At 44.4% G+C, this 23841-nt stretch overlaps 1 protein-coding gene across 2 annotated transcripts; it reads left to right on the forward strand.

The window, feature by feature from the left end:
- On the forward strand, positions 1 to 2415 carry LOC115830336 (tubulin beta-8 chain-like). Of its 2 annotated transcripts, XM_003281893.3 has the most exons (4): positions 246 to 302; positions 570 to 678; positions 753 to 863; positions 1347 to 2415. In XM_003281893.3, the coding sequence occupies exons 1-4, from the start codon at positions 246 to 248 to the stop codon at positions 2402 to 2404; spliced, it is 1335 nt and encodes a 444-aa protein (XP_003281941.2). In that variant the 3' UTR covers positions 2405 to 2415. The 2 variants fall into 2 exon arrangements, 1 of the variants encoding a protein (XP_003281941.2); XR_004029218.1 differs by lacking the exons at positions 246 to 302; positions 753 to 863; positions 1347 to 2415 and adding an exon at positions 1 to 77 and having other exon boundaries at positions 570 to 705.
- Positions 2416 to 23841: the final 21426 nt, after the last annotated feature.

Genomic DNA, 23841 nt, shown 5'->3' on the forward strand with positions numbered 1-23841 from the left:
CTTTCCCCAACGTGGAAAGGACCACGGGAAGGACACCTGAGCTCTCCAACAGACGTTCAACGCCAGGGGATTCACAGGTGGGTGCACCTGTGTGGAAGTAAAGCTGTTGCTTATTCTGGGAGCCCAATCCGAGGCTGAGGGAGGTGGGCGCGGGGCTATTTAAGCATTGGCGGAGGGCGGGTGGGTCGCTGCGCGTCTGTTCTTCCTTCTCGTGATTCTGCCTACTCCCTAAACCCACCTTGGCCATGAGGGAGATTGTGCTCACGCAGGCCGGGCAGTGCGGGAACCAGATCGGTGCCAAGGTTGGCAGCCGGGGCTCTGAGGGCCCGGCCCGGGCCTGCGGGGTGGCCAGGGAAGCTGTTGGCAGTGGCGGGGCGGCGCCCCTGCATTGCGGCCCCTGGGCTCCCTGCCGGGGACGGTGGAAGTGGGCGGCTGGCGAGGCGGCCGGGGTGGACCCCAGGGACACGGCGGCCTAGGGATGGGGGTGCGGATGAGGATGGGGTGGGAGAGCAGCTGGGGCGCCTTCGTGACTCAGCCCTGGCGTGTCTGGCCCCTCCCTTCTCTGGCAGTTCTGGGAGGTGATCTCCGATGAACATGCCGTCGACTCCGCTGGCACCTACCACGGGGACAGCCACCTGCAGCTGGAGCGCATCAACGTGTACTACAACGAGGCCAGCGGTGAGACCCCGTCCTTCCCCCACCGCCCTCCTGGGAACGCGGCCCTCCCCTGCTAATGCCCTCCCACCCCTCGTGTGGCAGGTACATGCCCCGCGCTGTGCTCGTGGATCTGGAGCCGGGCACCATGGACTCTGTGCGCTCAGGGCCCTTCGGGCAGATCTTCAGGCCGGACAACTTCATCTTCGGTGAGCTGCGGGGGAGGACTGGGGTCAGGGCAGCTCAAAATCCACGAGTGCCCCAAGGTCATCGCTGTGGGAACTGTGGAGCCAGGGCCCCTGAACACCCTCCTATTCTCCGAGTCGAGTCGCTCCATCTGCCTCTCCTAAACGGGCTTTGGGAGGAAGGCCCAGGTGTCTCCTCGAGGTGAGGAGCTTCTGATGTGAACTCGGAGCAGGGAGCTGAGCTGGGGCCGTGGCTACTGCCTTCCCTGAAAACGGGCAGGAGCCGCCTGCAGCGAGGTCTGTTAGCCCGTCTCAGGTTTGACTCCTGACTTAATTCCTAACAGGGGAAGCTGCTGTCCTGTAACTCGGGTGAGGGGGTTTCATTTGCTCCACCGGCAGGGCGAATGGTGCTGTCACCTCACACGTGACACTGGCGCTTTCTGCATTATGGTGACCACTGATGACCGTACACCTGGCCATCGAGTGACTGGCTGTACTGTCTTACAGGTCAGTGTGGGGCCGGAAACAACTGGGCCAAGGGACACTACACAGAAGGCGCGGAGCTGATGGAGTCAGTGATGGACGTTGTCAGAAAGGAGGCTGAGAGCTGTGACTGCCTGCAGGGTTTCCAGCTGACCCACTCCCTGGGTGGGGGGACTGGGTCTGGGATGGGCACCCTTCTGCTCAGTAAGATCCGGGAGGAGTACCCAGACAGGATCATAAACACATTCAGCATCCTGCCCTTGCCCAAGGTGTCAGACACCGTGGTGGAGCCCTACAACGCCACCCTCTCAGTCCACCAGCTCATAGAAAATGCGGACGAGACCTTTTGTATAGATAATGAAGCGCTATATGACATATGTTCCAGGACCCTAAAACTGCCCACACCCACCTATGGTGACCTGAACCACCTGGTGTCTGCTACCATGAGTGGGGTCACCACGTGCCTGCGCTTCCCCGGCCAGCTGAATGCTGACCTGCGGAAGCTGGCCGTGAACATGGTCCCGTTTCCCCGGCTGCATTTCTTCTTGCCTGGCTTTGCCCCACTGACCAGCCGGGGCAGCCAGCAGTACCGGGCCTTGACTGTGGCTGAGCTTACCCAGCAGATGTTTGATGCTAAGAATATGATGGCCGCTTGCGACCCCCGCCATGGCCGCTACCTAACGGCGGCTGCCATTTTCAGGGGTCGCAGGCCCATGAGGGAGGTGGATGAACAAATGTTCAACATTCAGGATAAGAACAGCAGCTACTTTGCTGACTGGCTCCCTAACAATGTAAAAACAGCCGTCTGTGACATCCCACCCCGGGGGCTAAAAATGTCGGCCACCTTCATTGGGAATAATACGGCCATCCAGGAACTCTTCAAGCGTGTCTCAGAGCAGTTCACAGCAATGTTCAGGCGCAAGGCCTTTCTCCACTGGTACACGGGCGAGGGCATGGATGAGATGGAATTCACCGAGGCCGAGAGCAACATGAACGACCTGGTGTCTGAATATCAGCAATATCAGGATGCCACGGCCGAGGAGGAGGAGGATGAGGAGTATGCTGAGGAGGAGGTGGCCTAGAACGCTCCTTTTCTAGGTAAAGGGGGGGAAGCAGTGTGGATTCTTTACTGTGTTCTGACAGCCATGTGTCACTACGCGCTTGTTCGTTTGTGTCTTCCCATCTTCTCCTCCTGCATTTTTTAAAGCATTTTTATAGTATGCAGTTTTGCCTAATAAAGTATTTTCACAGCATCTGGTTTCCCCTCCAACTTCTTTCCATGGGCCCTCTGGCTACTGCTGCCAGATGCCCACAGTTGTCCTGCAAGGCTGAAGCTGTCTGGGTTTATCACATGCCCAGGAACAAGCATTCCAGTGGCTCCAGGTGGGGTCGGCATGGGCTGTGAACGTGGCAGGCAGGCTTCATACGAACTTGGGGATGCCCTGGGCCTTGGGCAGCGACGTGGTGGAAAAACCTGTTCCTGAAGGCAAGCCTTGGCTTATCCCATGTGCCAAATTCTAGGGGACCAGCTGGCCATGTTTCTGGAACTTTAAAAGGGGTCAGTGACCCTGGTGGACAATGTCCCCAAAGTCCCATCTCAGGGTAGGAATGTGGTCAGACAGCTGGCTCTGGACCAGTAATGAAGGGTGGGCAAGTGGGACCCCAGCCACTCCATCACCATGACGGCCTGGGTGTGTTTGTGTGGCCTCATTCTCTTAATGAGGTGGGCATGGGATATCTGGCAGGGACTAGGCAGGAATCAAGCCCAGTGTCTGCTCACATGCACTGAACCCTGTGTAGAAGGGGATTAGGTCCTGGGGGTTGGGCCTGTGTGCTCAGGGCAGTCTCTCGAAAGGCACAGATGGGGTTTCTGAACAGGACCTGGGGAGACAGGCTGGTGCTCACAAATGCTGTTTCCCCCAACTGGGAACCAGTGAGAAAAACGCCTGAGTGGAGGTCTGACCTGCCCCAGTCTGGAGGACTGATGCTCTCTGGAAAGGTGGCTAATGTGTACTGTCTGCTGTCTCCCTGTCTGCCACTCCAAAACTTCAGGGCAAAAATAATCCAAGATAGTCAGGATGAGCCCGGTGAGGGTGGCACGTTTGGGGACAGGCCCTTCAGCCTGGCAGAGTCTCCTCCCCAGGCTGCTTGGGGAGCCTGGACGGCAAAAATCTGCTTTGGGAAAGCAAATGAGAGATGTGTGTGTGAGCTGGGTGCCGGGCAGCGTGCACGGACAGCGCTCTTCTCCCTGGCTCTTGTAGAACTTGTCCATGGCCTGTGTGATGGTCTCTTGGTAATTCCCACCCCCCCACACCCCACAGATAAGATGAAGCCAGCATAGCCTGGGGATGGGCAGATGTACAGGATCTACCCCAGGTCCCCTGGGCATGCCCACCTGCCTCCAACGTGTCAGGGAAAATAGGTGAGGCCCCTTTTTGTTCTCTAAATGTTGGCAATGGTCTATTGCAGCCAAATGGGAACAGGCAGGCAGGAGAGTGTCTCATCTCGAAAGAAGTGGCTCCTGGAAGCTGCTGGGAGGAGGAAGAGGTCCCCCATACTCCCCCAACCTGTTCTAGGAGCAGGAAAAGGGGCCTCTGTGACAGCCCTCCTCAGTGGCGCTCACTGTCTGAGGGGTGTCCTTGCCAAACCCAGGTGCACACCCATCTGAGATGGCTTGCATGGACCTGGTTGGGAAGGTTCAGCTACAGCAACCCTGGAACCTGCCCACACCTAGTGTCTCCACTTACATGTGGAGCTAGATGTTCCTCCCTCCTGTAGTGGTACAGCCAGAGTGGCAGAGGGGACAAGTCACTGCTGCAGTTCCCACCTGGGTCTGAGTGGGGGTCAGCCTTGGTGCCCATGTATTTCCCAATACCTGGTTCCATGTGGGGGCTTCATGGACAGGAGTGGTGCTTTTCCAGGCTTTTCCATATGCCAGCTACAGGCCCAGGTTTCCCAAGTTTCTGGAGCCCCTCTTCCAGCCTGGCAAGCATGGCATGTTGTAGGGGAAGGACATCAAGCCTACAGGCAGCAGAACCTGTCTGGGTATGTTCTCTAACCTGGAGGCCCCTGGTTGTTTACCTCTTTGGTGAGAGTCAGCTTAGGATCTCAACATTCTTGCAGGACTTCAGAACTGTACAGACAGTGGCCCAGGAGGGAACAGGAGCTGGGACTGGCAGCTAACCAGAGTGGTGGGGGTTGTAGGGCTCAGTTTGGTCTTGCAGGGAATTCAGGGAGGCTTGGATTTGCTGAAGCTCTAGACAAACTTGGGCTTGGATATGGAAACAGCATAGAGCAGGGGCCCTTCTGCACACTGGACTCTGAGTAGTTGCACCCTGGTGCATCCATAGGTGTTCCCCACCTGGAGCACAGCTGTGGATAGAAGCAGGGAGAGCTGTGGAGGGAAGAGGAGGAGGAGGGAGTCTAAGGGCAGCCCCAGCAGCCAGGCAGGGCCTCTGCAAGTGAGATGCAGATCCAGCCTGTTGGCCACTTAGCAGCTGCTTGGCCGGCTGCAGATCACCAGACCTCTGTTCACCAGTAAATGGGGGTTGCAGTAGCACTTACCTTCTGGGACTCCTACAGCTTGAAGGGGCAGCAAACACCACGTGGTGAGAAAGCGCTGAACTCAGGCAAGCTTCTCCAAGAGCACCACAGCAGATTAACATCCAACCTGTACAGGACACCATCAAATCTCCCCACCCCTCATTCCAACGGAATAAAAGGGAGTCTGTGTCCTAGGGGAGCAAGCACAGGCATATCTATGCAGTGGGCACACGGCCCAGGTGGGGGAAAGGCCCTTGGATATGGGCTGGTTTCACCAACCATCTGTGGGTTGTGTTTGGCCTGGACCCCTGCACCCCAGGAGGCCAGTAGCCCCCTGCGTGGGAGAGGACTGGGAGGTCGTTGGGAGGTCTGAGCTTTGAGGGAAGCCATTATTTGGCCTCATGGGAAGTGGTGCAGGTAGTTGTTGGTGGCTCAGTTTTGCAGGACCTGGGTGATCACCCAAGGAGTGAAAATGGCCTTTTTATGAGAATTGCCAAAATTGATGCAAACTCATCTGTCGAAAAGGTGAGTAATGCTGACAGTTGGCTTCAACTGCCCCTTCCCCACAAGTAACTGGTGTTCAGAGGTGGATTTGGTTCCTTCCCAGCCTTTCCCCTTTGCATGTAGCTGTGCATGTACTTTTGTGTGTACACACACACATGTTCCCTGGAGGGGTTACTTTTATTTTTTTATTTGGGGGGATAACTAGTGAGGCAGCCTGACACTTGTTTCTTATCTTTTAATGTGGAGTCCTCTATGGAGTGGGGTTGGGTACTTACTAGCTGGCCTCTGCCAGCTGTTTGGCTGCCCCAGTTTCTGCCCTTCACAGACATGCTGGCCACCTGTGTGACATTCAGTGGCCTTGTTTGCAGCTAGTGTGATGAGGCAAGTGGATCAGGTACATTATAAACTGAAAAAGCACACAACATGCAGAGGGAAAGGATAAATGACCACGTGTGTCCTGCTCTGCTAAAGTCCACATCACATGACTGAGATGAAAAACATTTTTTCACCTAACATCTGGGCCCTGAGAAATGGTATCTATGTTTTACTTTTTATTTATAACAGTTAGAAGAAATACTGCCAGGCTTTCTTTTCCATTTTCCCCAACTCCCACTTTACCCCCTCAAGTTTACCTACCTCAGAGAGAAAGCGGAGCTCACCTGGTTAATGAGAGCCTGAAATAATTTGAGCCAGGTCACTGTGTAAAGGTCAGACTGCTTCTGTCTCCTTGTGCATCACTTGCGCAGCTCAGATATTTCATAGCTCCCTGTATACAGGTAGCTGTGTTACCCTCCTAGCTGCTTTCTTGGTTTGATACATGCCTGAGAGCATGTGGGAGCACTTCAGGTCTAGGGTCATGGGAGGACTGTTCTGCCAGCCCAGCTCATCCTCCAGCTCAGCCTGCAGCATGCCTTCCTCCATCTGATTCCAGGGTGGGAGATGGCAGGTCTCACACTGACCTCAAGTTTATGTGACTTTTTCCACCTCTGCTTTCCCAGACAGCTCCTGCTGTGGGACTTGTAAGGAGATTTGTGAAGTCAGTATCTACTTTTCTTGTGTGGGTGCTTATAAATTATTCCCCTGGAAGGGAATAAATGTTAGAGGTACTCCAAACCCCTAACATATAAACCTGTAAGCCTGGCCCTATTTTGGTGGTAATATATATATAACATAAAACTTAAAACATTTTAACCATGTTTAAATGTACAGTTCCGTGGCATCCAGTATATTTAGTGTTGTCCAACCATCGAATTTATCTAATTTATCCATATCTACAGCTTCTTTATCATCCTAAACTGAAACACCATACCCATGAAGAAGTCACTGAACAGAAGGCTGATGTATTTGACTCCATAAAAATTAAAACTTCGTATGAGAGAAAAATGCCTCAAAGTCAAAAGTCAACAGACTGGGGAAATAGATCTGCAACACACATGACTGACGGGCAAAAAGCTAATTTGGAATATATATACATATAGATAGATAGATAGATAGATAGATAGATGTAAATATCCATTTTTAACACCATTTAAAATATACCTCCTTTTCCTATTGAATAGTGTTGACACCCTTGTTAAAAATCATGACCATGTTTTTTGGTTCTTATTTCTATTGCATTGGTCTTTATGTCTGTCTCTATGCTGGCACAGCCTTGTTTTGGGTACTGAAGCATGCAGTAGTTGAAACCAGGAGTTGTTAGTCCTCTAACTTGTTAGTTTTTAAGATTGATTTGGCTACTTGGGGTTTTTGAGATTTCATTGAATTTTAGAATAGGTTTTTCTATTTTTGCAAATATTGGAATTTTTGTAGTGATTTTATGAATCTGTAGATGACTATAGATAACAATGGCACTTGACAAGGTTTTGTCTTCCAGTCCATAAACATGATGTCTTTTCATTTATTTGTGTCATCTTTAATACTTTTCTGCAATGTTTATAGTTTTGCTGTACAGGTTTTTCATTTCCTTGTGAAGTGGTTTCTAAGTATTTTATTCTTTTGTGCTATCAAATGATACTGTTGTCTTGATTTCTTTTCAGATAGTTTGTTATTGTAGAAATAAACCAATTTTTGTGTGTTGATTTTGTATCCTGCAGTTTGCTGAATTTTATTTATTGCATCTGATAGTTTATCTCACAGAAACTAAAAGATTTTTAATATATAAGGATTATGTCATCTGCAAACAGAAAATTTTATTTTTTTAAAAAATTGGAATATCTTTTATTATTTTACTGCCTTATTGTTTAACTAACTAGAACTTCAGTACTGTATTAAATAGAAGTAGTAAAAGCAGGAATCCTTGATTTTGCTCTTAGGGTAAAAGCTTTCAGTCTATATAATGTTAGCTGTGTGTTTTTTTTTTTATATAACCTTATGTTAAGGTGCTTTTTTCTTTTTATAGCTTATAAGAACATTTTATCATGAATGTGGGTTAAATTTTGACAAATGCTTTTTCTTTGATTAAGATGATCACATGAGGTTTTTTCCTTTATGTTAATGTGATATTACGCTGATTTTCATGTGTTGGAACATACTTTTTTTCAGGAGTCAATTATGCTCATTCATAGTGTATAATCCTTTTAATGTACTGCTAATTGGATTGCTTATTTTGTTGAGGATTTTTGCATCAGCATTTTAAGGGATGTTTGTTTGTAGTTTTCTTATGTGCCTTTGTCTGGCTTGGTGTCAGGGTAATACTGGCCTCATAGAATAAGTTAGAAAAATTACCTCCTCTTCAAGTTTTGAAAAAGTTTGAGAAAAACTGGTGTTAATTCTGCTTTAAACGTTGGGTAGAATTCAACAGTGAAGCCTCTGGTCCAGGCTTTTCTTTGTTGCTGGGTTTTGATTACTGATGCAATCTTCCTGCTGAATCTCCTTGCTGAATAGGTTTATTCAATTTTCTGATTCAGTCTTAGTAGGTTTTTTTTTTTTCTAGGAATTTGTTCATTTTATTTAGGTATTCAATTTTTTAGTGTATAGTTCCTTATGGTCTCTCCTACATCCTTTTTTACTCCAAAAATTTGTAGTAATGTACCCATTTTATTTTTGAGTTTAATAATTTGAGTATTCCCTTTTTTTCTTAGTCATCTGGATAAAATTTTGTCAGTTTTGATCTTTTTCAGAGAACAAACTCGGCTTTGTTGATTTTTGATATTTTTTCTTTTCTATTTCACTTATTTCCACTGCTGTCTTTATAATTTTTTAATTTTGCTAGCTTTTAGTTGTCCCTCTTTAATAGTCCTCTTTTCCCTCTGTTTTTAGTTCCTTAGGAGTAAAGTTGTTGATTCGGTATCTTATTTTTATAATCATTTATAGCTATAAATTTTCCCTTATGTAATGTTTTTGATGTATCTCTTTTGGTATTTCATATTTTTAATTTGTCTCTAGATATTTTCTATTTTCTCTTGTGATTTCTTTTATCCATCCTTGAGTGTTTAATACCTATATTTTTAGACATAAAATGTGTAACCTACAAAATTTTCTTGATTTGTTAGTTTTATTTGTTGTAAGTTTTTATTGCAGAATTAATGTGTGTAGAAAACATCAACTATTTGGTTAATTAGGTTCCTCATAAACGTTTGGTGAAAATACATGGAGATTCATGTCAACCTCACATTGTGCAATGTCCTCTAAAGTATCATATAATATTAATTATTTTGGACATGGCCAATTTAATACGGTTCTTACTTGTTTTAATATATTATTAATGAAGGTCTAAATGAAATTGAGATTTTGGTTTCTGAGATGAAATCATGGTAGGTGACTGAGAAATGCTTAAAAATTAGCCAACACTAAAAATTAATTAAAGTTAGGCGCAGTGGCTATGCTTGTAATCAGCACTTTGGAGCCAAGCGGGCGGATAGAGGTCAGGAGATCGAACCACGATGAAACCGTCTTACTAAAAATACAAAAAAATTATCCGGCTGGTCGAGCACCTGTAGTAGCTACTCGAGAGGCTGAGCAGGAGAATGCATGAACCCGGGAGGCGGAGCTTGTAGTAGCGAGATTGCACCACTGCACTCCAGCCTGCAACAGAGCGAGACTCTGTCTCAAAAAAAAAAATAAATAAATAAATAAAAAATAAATAAAAAAATTAAAAAGTTACTTCAAGATTCAACCTGAATAAGTGCTGTATTGCTGGTAATAAAAAGTAAATCTTTAATGGTATAAAAGCAAACTTCAGAGAATGTTATTTTTCCCCAGTTGACATCTAAATTAAAAGCTGTAAAAAATTTTTATGGCCTTATGCGTTTTTTACTTTAGAATTCCAACTTTTTCTGGTTAAAATTTTTCCAGATTCCTGCGTATTTAAAAGACAAATAATTTTTTTAGTTGAAATGCTTAAGCAGTTAAATAAGGCCATGAAAGTTTCTTGAACTTGTGGGAATCCATGAGAAAATCTGACTTATGTTCTACTCTCTTGGAAGGTAGAAATATCGTTTGACTTCTGTTTTGCTGACAAGAAATGTGGTTCTGAGAAGGCTACCTGGGACAATGACCTCACACACGGAAAACGCTGGAGCCCATCTGTTTCCAATCTGCTGTTTCCCAAAAATTAGGGAAGTTCAGTTTCCCTTTGGTGCTCTCTGTTTCTGCCAATCCCAATGCCAGGGCTGTCCTGCTTCTACAGTGACAATGACAAATAAAGCCTGAAGAAAGATGAGCTGATGGCATTCCCAGGTTATTACCTCTCCTTGGGGGTCTTATTTCACAGATGTGGATTCAATTCATAGATTCAGCCGGTGAGGATCTATTATTCAGCTACATTAGAAGGGACTGCTTAAGACTCAGGTGTGTGGTGAAATGAGGCAGAATTTTCTCAATGGAGTGTTAGAATTTTCTCCTCATAATTACCATTTTATTATCACTAAATCATAGCTAAAATGAGGAAATTATTCAAGAAGAAATAGAAATGTAATCTTATGAGGACATAAATTTAGAGATTTGTGGAGAGCTCTTCATAATTTTACGGTGTTCTCTTTGAGCTGGGATTATAGTTGACATTTCATTATAATATATTAGCTGTTCTAGACTTTATGCATTTATGTAAAGTTTTCTTTGTTGTACTTTAAGTTCTGTGATACATGGGCAGAGCATGCAGGTTTGTTACATAGTTATAAATGTGCCATGGTGCTTTGCTGCACCCATCAACCCATCATCTACATAGGTATTTCTCCTAACGTATTCCTCCCCTAGCCTCCCACCCCATGACAGGCCCCAGTGTGTGATGTTCCCCTCCCTGTGTCCATGTGTTCTCATTGTTCAACTCCCACTTATGAGTGAGAACATACAGTGTTTGGTTTTCTTTTCTTTTTCTTTCTCTTTTTTTTTTTCTGAGACAAAGTTTCACTCTTGTTGCCCAGGTTGGAGTGCAATGGCGTGATCTCGGCTCACCACAACCTCTGCCTCCTGGGTTCAAGCGATTCTCCTGCCTCAGCCTCCTAAGTAGCTAGATTACAGGTATGTGCCAAATGCCTGGTTAATTGTTTGTATTTTTAGTAGAGACGGGGTTTCTCCATGTTAGTTAGGCTGATCTCAAACTCCTCACATCAGCTTCCCAAAGTTCTGAGACTACAGGCATGAGTCACTGCTTCTGGCCTGGTTTTCTTTTCTTGTGTTAGTTTGCTGAGAATGATGGTTTCCAGCTTCATCCATCTCCCTGGAAAGGATATAAATGCATAATATTCCATGGTGTATATGCGCCACATTTTCTTTATCCAGTTTATCATTAATGGGCATTTGGGTTGGTTCCAAGTCTTTGCTATTGTGAACAGTGGTGAAATAAACATACAGTGCATGTGTCTTTATAGTATAATAATTTATAATGCTTTGGGTATATACCCCATAATGGGATTGCTGGGTTAAATGGTATTTCTGGTTCTATATGTTTGAGGAGTTGTCACACTGTCTTCCACAATGACTGAACTAATTTACACTCCTAACAACAGTGTAAAAGCATTCCTATTTCTCCACAGCCTCGTCAGCATCTGCTGTTTCCTAACTTTTTAATAATCACCATTCTAACTGGTGTGAGATGGTATCTCATTGTGGTTTTGATTTGCATTCATCTAATGACCAGTGATGATGAGCTTTTTTTCATATGTTTGTTGTCCGCAAAAATGTCTTCTTTTGAGAAGTGTCTGTTCATTTCCTTTGCCCACTTTTTGATGGGGTTGTTTTTTTCTTGTAAATTTTTTTAAGTTCTTTGTAGATTCTGGATATTAGCCCTTTGTCAGACAGACAGATTGCAAAAATTTTCTCCTAATCTATAGGTTGTCTGTTCACGCTGATGATAGTTTATTTTGCTGTGCAGAAGCTCTTTAGTTTAATTAGATCCCGTTTGTCAATTTGGGCTTTTGTTGCCATTGCTTTTGATGTTTTAGTCAAAAAGTCTTTGCCCATGTGTATGTCCTGAATGGTGTTGCCTATGTTTGCTTCTAGGGTTTTTATGGTTTTAGGTCTTATGTTTAAGTCTTTGTTCCATCTTGAATTATTTTTTGTATAAGGTATAAGGAGGATGTCCAGTTTCAGTTTCTGCATATGGCTAGCCACTTTTCCCAACATGATTTATTAAATAAGAAATCCTTTCCCCATTGCTTGTGTTTGTCAGGTTTGTCAAACATCAGATGGTTGTACGTGTATGGTCTTATTTCAGAGTTCTCTATTCTGTTTCATTGGTCTATGTGTCTGTTTTTATACCAGTGCCATGCTGTTTTGGTTACTGCAGCCTTATAGTGTAGTTTGAAGTTGGGTAGTGTGATGCCTCTAGCTTTGTTCTTTTTGCTTAGAATTATCTTGGCTATTTGGGCTCTTTTTTGGTTCACGAGAATGTTAAAATAGTTTCTTCTAATTCTGTGAAGAATGTCATTGGTAGTTTAATGGGAATAATATTGAATTCTTTTACAAATTACTTTGGGCAGTATGGCCATTTTCAGGAATTAATTCTTCCCTATCCATGAGAATGGAATGCTTCTCCATTTGTTTGTGTCCTATCTGATTTCTCTGAGCAGTGGTTTGTAGTCCTCCTTGAAGAGGTTCTTCACTTTGCTTCTTAGCTGTATTCCTATGTATTTCATTCTCTTTGTAGCAATTGTGAATGAAGTTCATTCACGATTTGGCTACTTGCCTGTTGTTGGTGTATAGTAATATTAACAATTTTTGCACACTGATTTTGTATCCTGAGATTCTGTTGATGTGGTTTATCAGCTTAAGAAGCTTTTGGGCTGAGATGATGGGGTTTTCTAGATACAGGATCATGTCATCTGCAAACAAAGATAGTATGACTTCCTCCCTTCCTATTTAAATAGCTTTATTTCTTTCTCCTGCCTGATTGCCCTGGCCAGAATTTCCAGTACTATGTTGAATAAGAGTGGTGAGAGAGGCCATCTTTGTCTTGTGCCAGTTTTCAAGGGGAATGCTTCCAGGTTTCGCTCTATTCAGTATGATATTGGCTGTGGGTTTGTCATATATGGCTCTTATTATTTTGAGGTGTGATCTTTCAATAGCTAGTTTATTGAGAGTTTTTAACATGAAGGGATGTTGAATTTTATTGAAGGCCTTTTCCACATCTGTTGAGATAATCATGTTGTTTTGTGTTTAGTGCTGTTTATGTGATGAATTACATTTATAGATTTGCCTGTGTTGAACCAACCTTGTATCCCAGGGATGAAGCCATCTTGATCATGGTGGGTCAAGGTACCCTTATCAGTCTTAAGTTCAGTCTTTTTACATAATCCCATATTTCTTGAAGGTTTTTGTTCATTCTTTTTTTTCTTCTTTCTCTATTCTTCTCTTCCTGTCTTAGACAGATAGTTTTGAAGCTCTGAGATTCTTTCCTCCACTTGGCCTATTCTGCGAGTGATACTTGTGGTTGCATTGTGAAGTTCTCATGTTGTGTTTTTCAGCTCCATCAGGTCAGTTATATTCCTCTCTAAAGTGAATATTCTGGTTATAAGCTACTGTGTTCTTTTATGATTTTTAGCTTCTTGCATTAAGTTAGAACGTGCTCCTTTAGCTCAGAGAAGTTTGTTATTACCCACCTCCTAAAGCCTACTTTTGTCAATTCAGCCATCTCAGCCTCAGGTCAGTTCTGTGCCCTTGCTGGGGAGGTGTTGTTATCATTTAGAGGAGAAGAGGCATTCTGCCTTTTTGAGTTTTCAGCGTTTCTGTGTTGATGCTTTCTCATCTTTGTGGGCTTGTCTACCTTTGATCTTTGACGTTGCTGACCTTTTAACGGAGTTTTTATGGGGCCTTTTTTTTTGATGTTGTTGTTGCTTTCTGTTTGATTTTAACAGTCAGACCACTCGTCCCTAGGACTAGGGCTGCTGTGGTTTTTGGGGGTCCACTCTGGACCTTAGTCGCCTCAGTCTCTCCTGCATCTGGAGGTATCACCAGTGAATTCTGCAAAACAGCAAAGATGGCAACCTGATCCTTTCTCTGGGAGCACCAGTCCAAGGGGGTACTGACTTGATGCCAGCTGGAAGGCTCCCGTAGGAGGTGTCTTGAGACCCCTGTTGGGAGGTCTCACCCAGTCAGGAGGAACAGGATCAGGGACTGCTTAAAGAAGCAGTCTGACTGCCCTTTGGCAGAGCAGGTGTGCTGTGCTGACCCCCAGGAGTCTCCAGAGCCAGCAGGCTGGAAAGGCTCAGTCGGCTGAACTGGGGAGACAGCAGCTACCCCTCTCCCTGGGGACTTCATCCCAGGGAGAAATCAGAGTTCTGTCCATAGACTCTGGCTGGAGTTGTTAAATTCCAATAGGGAGGCTCTGTCCAGTGAAGGGAGGGATGAATTTTGGTCTCACTTAAAGAAGCAGCCTGGCCACGATCAGTTACAACAGCTATGCTGTGTTATAGGGGACTCCTCCTTGTCCCTGGTGCCAGCAGGCTAGAGCGACCAACTCAAACCACAGATAGAGCGGCTGCCCCTCCCCCTGGGAACTCAGTCCACCTCTGGCTGTCTCCAGCCTGCTGCCGCTGGCCAGCTGGAATTCCAAGCCAATGGGTCTTGTGAGGTGTTGTGGGAGTGGGGCCTCAGAATGATGTCACTTGGCTCCCCGGATCCAGCCCCCTTCCTAGGGGAATGCACAGACGTATCTCCCACTTTGCTGGAATTCTCGGGGCAGAGTATGCAAAACTCCCTGGTTTCCATGCTCCCAGTGAGCCAGTGAGCACTCCACCAAGAATCCACACAGCTCTGTGCTTCAGACCCAAGGTCATGGTGGCTGAGCTCATGAGGGGACCTCCTGATCTGCAGGTTGCAAAGATCCATGGGAGAAGGATGACTTCCGGGGCAGAGTCACACAATCACTCATGGACTCCTTTGCCTGCAAGTGGGGGCTCGGATAGCTCTGTGCCACACGTGGGTGGGCCATTGCCCCACTTGCTTTTCCTGACTTTCTCTGGGTCGAGCTCTCTGCCTAGTCAGTCCCAATGCAAGAACCTGGATATCTCAATTGAAGGTGCAGAATACACTCACAGTTTTCATTGCTCTCTGTGAGAGCCATGGGCCACAGCTGCTTCTAACTGGCCAGCTTGGCCCCATCTAAAGTATGATTTCTTAATACATGAGATGTTTTAAATATGTAAAAATAATGATATTTATCACAAATAATATTTTGTCTCAATGTGATATAAAAATTGCTAATAAATCAATTCTTTTTTGGTTACCACAAAGCTATCGGGAAATGTAATGTCTGCCATTTATAAAATTTCTGTAGAGTTAATAGAACGTTATTTGAAGGGAGCCTGGCAATATGCATCATGACTTCAAGCACTGCCAGTGAAGTTGGGGAGTTTGAAGTGGTACTCACATCTTGTTACTGGGATTATAAATTCATACAAACTTTATCAATTATGATTAAACAATATATACCAAAATTATAAATGGAAATACTCTCTGATTCAGCAATTTCATTTCCAGAAATTTGCCCTACAGACATACTCATGATGCCTGGAATTATGTATGAATGGGAGAAAGTATTATACCACATTTTTAATTAACAAAAGTCTAGAAATCACCTTAATGTTTATCAATCACATTAATGATTATCACCTTACTGTTTATTGAAATTATGGTTATTCATATGATAGAATACTATGCAGCTATTTGAAAAAGTAAATTTTAAAATGATGCTCAAAAATGATGTCCAAGATATGTTACAAAGTAAAAAACCTGGGTACAGAGCTATGTGTCTGATATGCCTCCATTCCTGTAAAATCAGAGTTTATATAAATGCATAGAGTATCTCTATTAACTGGTAACTGTTACAAAATTCAAAGTTAATGCAGGCAAGACCTTTCTTTTTTAATGCTAAAACTCCAAGGAACTGCACAACATGTGAGGATTTCCAACACCTGCCAGTCTACCTTTTAACCTACAGATTTTAGGAAATGAGGCTCTTGAGAAATCAAGCATTAATATTCCTAGCTACAGTTGTTTGGGACATAATTAGAATGATCCATTCTTTGAAAGTCTGTAAAATTTGCTCATACAACCATCTGGGCCTAGTCTTTCCTTTGTGAAAGATTTTATTTTACTAGAGATTTTATGTTCTTCATGTTATAGTACTTCTTAGGTTTTCTATTTCTTCTTGATTCTTGAGTCAATTTTGGTACCACTTAATAACTCACAGGGTTCTTGGGCTCGATCTCCTGACCTCATGATCTGCCCACCTCAGCCTCCCAAAGTCCTGGGATTACAGGCGTGAGCCACTGCACCCAGCCTTGACTTCTCAATTGATTTCACATCCATCACGGGTCAACAAGGGGGCTCTGGTGGTGGTAGTCATTCAGAGACTCAAACAGATAGACCCTTATCCCAGAAGAGGCTGATGCCTGGAAGGCATGGGCAGAATGACAGGGAGATTGGAGCAGAACAGAGGCCCTAGATGGAGTCAAGGGGAAGGAAGTGGCCTCAGTGGCCAGATGGCGCCCTTCCACTGCACAGAGGCTGGAGCTTTGAGTTCCATCTAGTCCTTGTCAGCTACAATCATTCTGCCCAGTGGCTCAAGGAGTCCTGGAGAAAATGTGTTTTCTGCAGTCTGGGGAGGTGAGAATAAAACAATTCAGACTCAAGAAGTTGAAAGACCAGGAAATCATAGCATGTGGGGATGGGATTCATAATTAAACTTCCTGCCCTTGACTTCTGGTTTGGCCATGTGACTCACTTTGGCCAATGGATGTGGTAAAGTGATAGTCTGCCCATTATGAGACTGGGTGGTAAGATAAGTGACCTTCACATTTCCCTTTGTTCTTTACACTCCTGCCATTGCCATGAGAAGAAGGCACCCTGGCAGGCCCCAACCCCAGGAGGATCAGAGACATTTGGAGCAGATCCAGCTCAGCCACCACAGTTCGAGCTGAAACCTCCCAAGCCACCCATGCTCATGAGTGAGAAATGGTGGCCTATGATCATAGGCCTCTGAGGTGTGGGGTTGCTTGTTACAAAGCAAGAGTTAACTAATAGAGATTTCTACCTCACATCCTTATGCATCAAAGAACAAAAGAAATAAAATATAAAATGTGAAAAGTAGATTCCCAATTTTTAGAAGAAAACAGAGGACATATTTTTTTTTTTTTATTATACTTTAGGTTTTAGGGTACATGTGCACAACGTGCAGGTTTGTTACATATGTATCCATGTGCCATGTTGACTTCCTGCACCCATTAACTCATCATTTAGCATTAGGTATATCTCCTAATGCTGTCCCTCCCCCCTCCCCCACCCCACAACAGTCCCTGGAGTGTGATGTTCCCCTTCCTGTGTCCATGAGTTCTCATTGTTCAATTCCCACCTATGAGTGAGAACATGCGGTGTTTGATTTTTTGTCCTTGCGATAGTTTACTGAGAATGATGTTTTCCAGTTTCATCCATGTCAATACAAAGGACACGAACTCATCATTTAGACCTAAAACCATTAAAATCCTACAAGAAAACCTAGGCAATACCATTCAGGACATACGCGTGGGCAAGGACTTCATGTCTAAAACACCAAAAGCAATGGCAACAAAAGCCAAAATTGACAAATGGGATCTAATTAAACTAAAGAGCTTCTGCACAGCAAAAGAAACTACCATCAGAGTGAACAGGCAACCTACAGAATGGGAGAAAATTTTTGCAACCTACTCATCTGACAAAGGGCTAATATCCAGAATCTACAATGAACTCAAACAAATTTACAAGAAAAAAACAACCCCATCAAAAAGTGGGCAAAGGACATGAGCAGAGGACATATTTTATGACACTAAGCAGAGAAAAACTTATTTTAATATGACACAAAACAGACACCATAAAAGAAATAACTGATAAATTCAACCATATTAAATGTAGAAGCTTCGATCTGACAAAAGAGGCGATGAATAAAGTTAAAAGACAGAGACAGTGCATGATATGGTTTGGCTGTGTGTCCCCACCCAAATATCATCTTGAATTGTCCTCCCATAATTCTCTTGTGTTGTGGGAGGGACCTGGTGGGAAATAATTGGAATCATGGGGGCTGTTCCCCCATACTGTTCTCCTGGTAGTGAATAAGTCTCACGAGATCTGACGGTTTTATCGAGGGGTTCCACTTTTGCATGGTCCTCATTTTTCTCTAGCCACTGCCATGTAAGAAGCGCATTTCACCTCCCACCATGATTCTGAGGCCTCTCCAGCCATGTGGAATTGTAAGTCCAATTAAACCTCTTTTTCTTCCCAGTCTGGAGTATGTCTTTATGGGCAGTGTGAAAATGGACTAATACAGTGCACAAATAGGGAAAACATATTTGTAAGGTATTTGGCCAAAAAAGCATTGATATCCAGATCATTAAAATCAAAATTGGCAAGACGTGGTGGCTCATGCCTGTAATCCCAGCACTTTGGGAAGCTGAGGTGGGTGGATCACCTGAGGTCGGGAGTTCGAGACCAGTCTGACCAACATGGAGAAACCCCGTCTCTACTAAAAATACAAAATTAGCTGGGCGTGGTGGCACTTACCTGTAATCCCAGCTACTCAGGAGGCTGAGGCAGGAGAATCGCTTGAACCCAGGAGGCAGAAGTTGTGGTGAGCCGCGATCATGCCATTGCACTCCCACCTAGGAAACAAATGCAAAACTCCGTCTAAAAAAAAAATAGCACTTACAGGTCAGCAAGGAGAAACCAAAGACCCAATAGACAAATGGGCTAGGAGCAATTCACAGAGGAGGAGACCGAAGGGCTGGGAAACACAAGGCACGCGTTCAGCTGCACAGCAAAATCCAGGAACAATACCAGAAAGTGCGATAAAAAATATTGATGAAGATGAGTGAAGACGGATGTGCACACTGCTGGCGAGGGGCATTGTGAGGACTCCAGCCCCAAGGTCATCTGGCTGTGCTTCCTAGGAAGGGCTGACAACAGACCTTTCCCAATACCCCAAGCCTCACCAGGTTACGTGCAGGCCTTGGACCAGAACATCAGCATCACCTTGGCATGGGGGGCTGCAGGGAGGGGCGCGCATCCTCTGTTCACCAGAAATGCAGCATTCTAGATTCATCTGGAAGATATTGTTGAAGGGAAAAGCAAATTTCAGGAGAGTATGTATGGACTGCTATTTGTATAAAATTGCAAAAACAGACCAGAAAACACTATCCATTCTTCATGGACATGCACACTAGGTATTAAACATGGGTGGGAAGACACACATGCACTTCAGAATACTGGGGACGGAGGGGGTAACTGTACTAGAAAAGGGACATATAACTCGAGTGTCAGCGTGAACATTATGGCTGAATCCGTAGTTTTCTTCCCTTAAACTCTGGAGCAAATGCATCCAAAAGCTAGCAAGTTTGAATTTTAACTGGGAGGTACATGGAAGTTTGATATCATTATCCTCTACATAGTCTTGTGTGTTTATAATATTGAGCCATATTTTTTAAACACTTGACACAGCATGAAAGGAAGCTTGCCTACATGGTAACAATGGTTATCTTTAGGTAGCAGAATTCAAGACTGCTTCTTTTTTCTTTTTTTCCTACTTGTATATTATCTCTATTTCCCTGTGTGAGGATTTATGACTGTTGTGCTGGAAAGGCTAGTATTCTAACTCCCTGCATCATAAGCACACACTGTGCCCTGGCTGGCAGGATGGGGAGGAGGGAGCATATCTCTCACCTGGCCAGGCCTAGGCAACTCTGCAGAGAAAGATACAGGCACTTCCCCTCTGCAGCCAAAGAGTTAAGAAGGCTTGATGTGAAATGAATCATTCCAAGGGAGCTAAATCCCAGCCTTATCTAATTCTGTATCCTGAGGCTGATTAATTCAAACTCAAAAATAAAATAAACATCATCTTTAAATAAGGATTGAATACTCAGCGGGGTTCTTAGTTGAACAAACTGACATACATTTTATGGTATGGATTCAGGGAGCCCGGGGTGGGGCGAGGGGTATCTGTGGGGATGCTCTCTGAGCTAAGGAGAGAAAATCACCAGTGCTCCTGGGTTCCGGAGTGCAGTTACCTTTAGCCTCTTGTCTGGATACCCGCAGAAAACCAAAGAGCCACCCTGTGGCAGGGTCTTCACACAGGATGGGAGCTTGTGCCCTGTGTCCCAGCTGCCCTGTTTCCCTGAGGGAGAAGGGATTAGTGGAGGGATTGGGTTAAGAGTTTGGAGGAAGCCCCTGAGGGTCTTAGAAAACAGTAGGAAAGAGATTCCCTTGCCTGGGCATTGTTCCCAAACAGGAGACAAGAGCATGAACCAAAAACAGAGACTCCCAGCTCCCTCCATGGTCCCTGAGTTCAGAAGGGAACGCAGGGAGGTGGGGCAAGTAAAAAATTGAGTCGGCTATCTGATATGTGCCTGGAGGGACTCACAAACCTGAGTCAGGCATGAGAGTGGTTAGCTGGTGGATTCTCCCAGGCCTGCAGCACAAAGCCAGGCGGACGCTCCAAGATCAAGCCATGTCTGCAGAGGCCTCTACTGCATCCCTGCCTCATGGCCACAATGTCACAGAGCAGAATTACGTCATGTGGGAGACCATATGCAGTGTGAGTGTCATAATGGAGCTGGATCCAGACGGTCCCAGACCCAGGTCCAGCTATGTCTCTTCTAGAGTCAATGTTTGTGAGCCCCTAAAATCCGTGTGTTGAAACTTAACCCCTGATAGGTTAGGTTTGAATTAGGAGGCAAAGACTTTAGGAAGTGATTTCATCATGAAAGCAAAGACCCCAAGAATGGGATTAGTGGCCTTGTAAAAGGGAGTCAAGGGAGCTTGTTCTCTCCTTCCACCATGTGAGGACAGAGCTAGGAGTTGACCTCTATAAGGAACAGGCCCTCAACAGACACCCAATCTGCCACTACCTTGACCTTCTACTTGCCAGCATACAGACCTATGAGACATAAATTTCTGCTGCTTATAAGCCCCCTAGGCTAAGCTATTTTGTTACGGCAGCCCAAATGGAATAAGACAGCCTCTGACCATCTTGAGCAACTCACTTATCTGCTGAACTCTCCACAGATTTAACTGTGATGAAATCCCTTCAACAGATGTATATTGAACACCTACTTTGTATAAGGACACACTGTGTTATTGAATGGGGTATAAAGCAAGTCACAGCTCCCCAGAGGTAGGCACTGCCATAGCTGAAGAGCAAACCCAAGTTGCTGTGGCCGATGGCGGAAGGGTGGGTGTTAGAGAAGAAGAGAACATGCTAGAGTCCATGTCTGCAGCAATATTGGAATGTCTAATGGATGGTTCCCACAGTGGTGACTTCTCATTTTCTTACAAAAACTCATAGTTGTCCCTGTGTAAAGTCTTACCAGAAGTGCAGGGCAGTTGAGAATATGCAGATCAGAAAAGAGGAGAACGACAGAGCGAGCACATTCTTGGCATCAGCAGCCACGGACTTCTTGCAGGAAGGAAAGCATTTCTCCTGGATCCCTGGGTAGCAGATAAACGTACAGAAATACATTTGTTGGCTATTTGATTCATGGACTTAGAACATTTGCAGACCGGGAGGCTGAGAATCTTCTCCAACCAGACGGTGTGGGGCGTGGAAGTATAGAAAGGATTGAAAGGAGGAGGGAAACAGAGCAATGAGAAGGGAGCTCTCAGCGTGACCAACACAGAGACCTGGGACTCTGCTACAAACAATGCGAGCTAATGTATAATGATTGCAGGTCTGTGAACAGCAGCTTTCAATATCACATGTGGCAAGCTCTGATGACAACCCTGTGTGACAGGTATTGTTGTCGGAGGCAGAGAGTTGCTAAATAATCACACGCAACTAGTGGAATGCCGGAGAGTTTGGTTTTAATTGGTCATCTTCCTGTTTGCTTTCTATTTGTCCCATCTGTAGTTTGTTCTCCTTTTCCTCTTTCTCTGACTTCTTTTGAATTTGTTGAGTATTTTTATTTCATTTAATCTTCTTTGTTGGCCTTTTACATATAACTATTTTTGCTTGGTTTAGTTTTGAGTTTTAATCATTGCTCTATGGTTTATGGTATATCATATGGTTTGGATCTGTGTCCCTACCCAAATCTCATGTGGAAACGTAATCCCCAAGGCCAAACATGGGGCCTGGAGAGTGGCGATTGTATCATGGAGCCAGTTTCTCATGGTTTAACACCATCCCCACTTGGCACTATATAGCGAGTGAGTTCTCACAAGATCTGGTTGTTTAATAGTGTGTGGCACCTCCCCCTCTCTCTCTTCCTCCTGCTGCAGTCACATAAGATGTGCCTGCTTCCCCTTTGCCTTCGGTCATGATTGTAAGCTCCCTGAGGCCTCCCCAGAAGCCAAGCAGATGACAGAATCACACTTCCTGAACAGCCTACAGAACTGTGAGCCAATTAAATCTCTTTTCTTCATAAATTACCCAGTCTCAGACATTTTTTTTTGAGACGTAGTCAATCAGTTTTACATCCTCCAGGCACTGAGAATCTCTGAACACCAGAAGTGTTCTGTGTTGCCAGAGCTGAACTCTCAAGTGAAGACTCCAGAAGGCCCTGAAATGTGGGCAGGCTCCCATCATTGCCTGTCTGTGGCCTCAAGGACAGACTCTTTCCATGGCTGGTGAGATGTCCAGCACACTTGGGGCTCTGGAAAGCCCCTTTTCAACTTTAGGACTTAGCTGAGATCTCCATTTACCTCAGGCCAGGCAGTGCACATTATGGGGGACACCGCTGGGTGCTGGGATGAGAATGGCACTTAGCATGTGAGCTAGGATTGAGATCCTACCGCTCTCTTCCCCAGCCAGGCGGTGGCCAGTTACCATCTCTGGCTTCTGTCCCCTTACCAGCCTCCACTGCTACAATCGCACTTCTGGCAAGCAGTGGATCAGGGAAGCACTGGCAGTTGAGGACCATGTGAAGAACAACTACTGGCCAAGCATTCCCAACCTGACAGCAGAACAGGAGTACAGCAGTGCTGAGGTGAACTTGACAGAGGACTTTGAGACCATGAAGGCAGTCAACACTTCCAACTAATCACAACCTGCCTCTCCCATAGATTTATTGTAGACCAACTCAACCATCTCCGTTTCAGCAAGGAATGGTCCTTACTCTAAGCCATCACCCTTGGATTTAGATCATGGGGCTGTCCTGTCTTTAGTATGGAACTGAAAATCTTTAATTTCCACAAAAATGTAAGGTTTTGGGCTACAGCCTTATTAAAACAAACAAATATGAGCATAGTGGTCTACAGATGGAATATCTGGCACTCTAAACAAACTGCTACTTGAAAGTATAATCACTGTCTTTTTGTTTGTTTCTTTAGCCTAGTAGGAGAAGGTCAGAAATTTCCTTGGTCTTAGGGAATATAAAACATAGTTTGAATAAAAGCAGCAATAAAGCTACAAACTATTTTTTGGTGTATTTGCTTAAGTATAAGATAGCTGATTGGGGATTTATCATGTAACTTTAGTTTGCTTAGTTTTCATTACGGTTGTTAGACTTGAATTGTGAATAAATATATGGCTGATTCATATTGTGATTAAATTTCACATTGACATAAACTGTATATTAAAAGTTGCTGCACATTGTCATCCAAAATAATCCTTAGGTAAAACCAAAAATACTATAAACCAATGTCAAGGAACCTACCCTAAAATAAAAATACAGTTAACATGGAATTGCAAAACTAGAATGGGAGAAACATTTACCCATAAAATCTTGTTTGGAACATTGATATAACACTAGAAAAGAATTTTTCTAAATAACTACAATGTTCAACTGTGACTGTGCATCTGTGAAGAACAGGCATTTTGAATCATTGCCCTGTGGTGTGTGGCAGTACAATTTTACAGAAATGCACTACAATAATTAATAAAATTCTCTAATGGGAAGATTTTAATGAAGAAGTATTTACACAATAAATATTTATATTATTGCTGCTATTATTTCACAAAATAATAAAAGCTGTATTACAGCCTGTAAAAGCAAATAATAGCCTCACATTTCTAAATAAGGAAAAAATATAAATTTATGAAATACAGTTAAGAGTAATTGATAAAATAAAAATTGGG

Source organism: Nomascus leucogenys, unplaced genomic scaffold, assembly GCF_006542625.1.
Source record: "Nomascus leucogenys isolate Asia unplaced genomic scaffold, Asia_NLE_v1 000620F_162901_qpd_obj, whole genome shotgun sequence".
In the NCBI taxonomy this organism is placed as follows: Eukaryota; Metazoa; Chordata; class Mammalia; order Primates; family Hylobatidae; genus Nomascus; species Nomascus leucogenys.

Bases quoted from the DNA above. Each gene is read 5' to 3' on its own strand.
- LOC115830336 (XM_003281893.3), top strand. From the start codon at position 246: ATGAGGGAGATTGTGCTCACGCAGGCCGGGCAGTGCGGGAACCAGATC. The intron at 303-569 runs GTTGGCAGCCGG...CTTCTCTGGCAG, and splicing joins GGAACCAGATCGGTGCCAAG to TTCTGGGAGGTGATCTCCGA. The intron at 679-752 runs GTGAGACCCCGT...CCCACCCCTCGT, and splicing joins GTACTACAACGAGGCCAGCG to GTGGCAGGTACATGCCCCGC.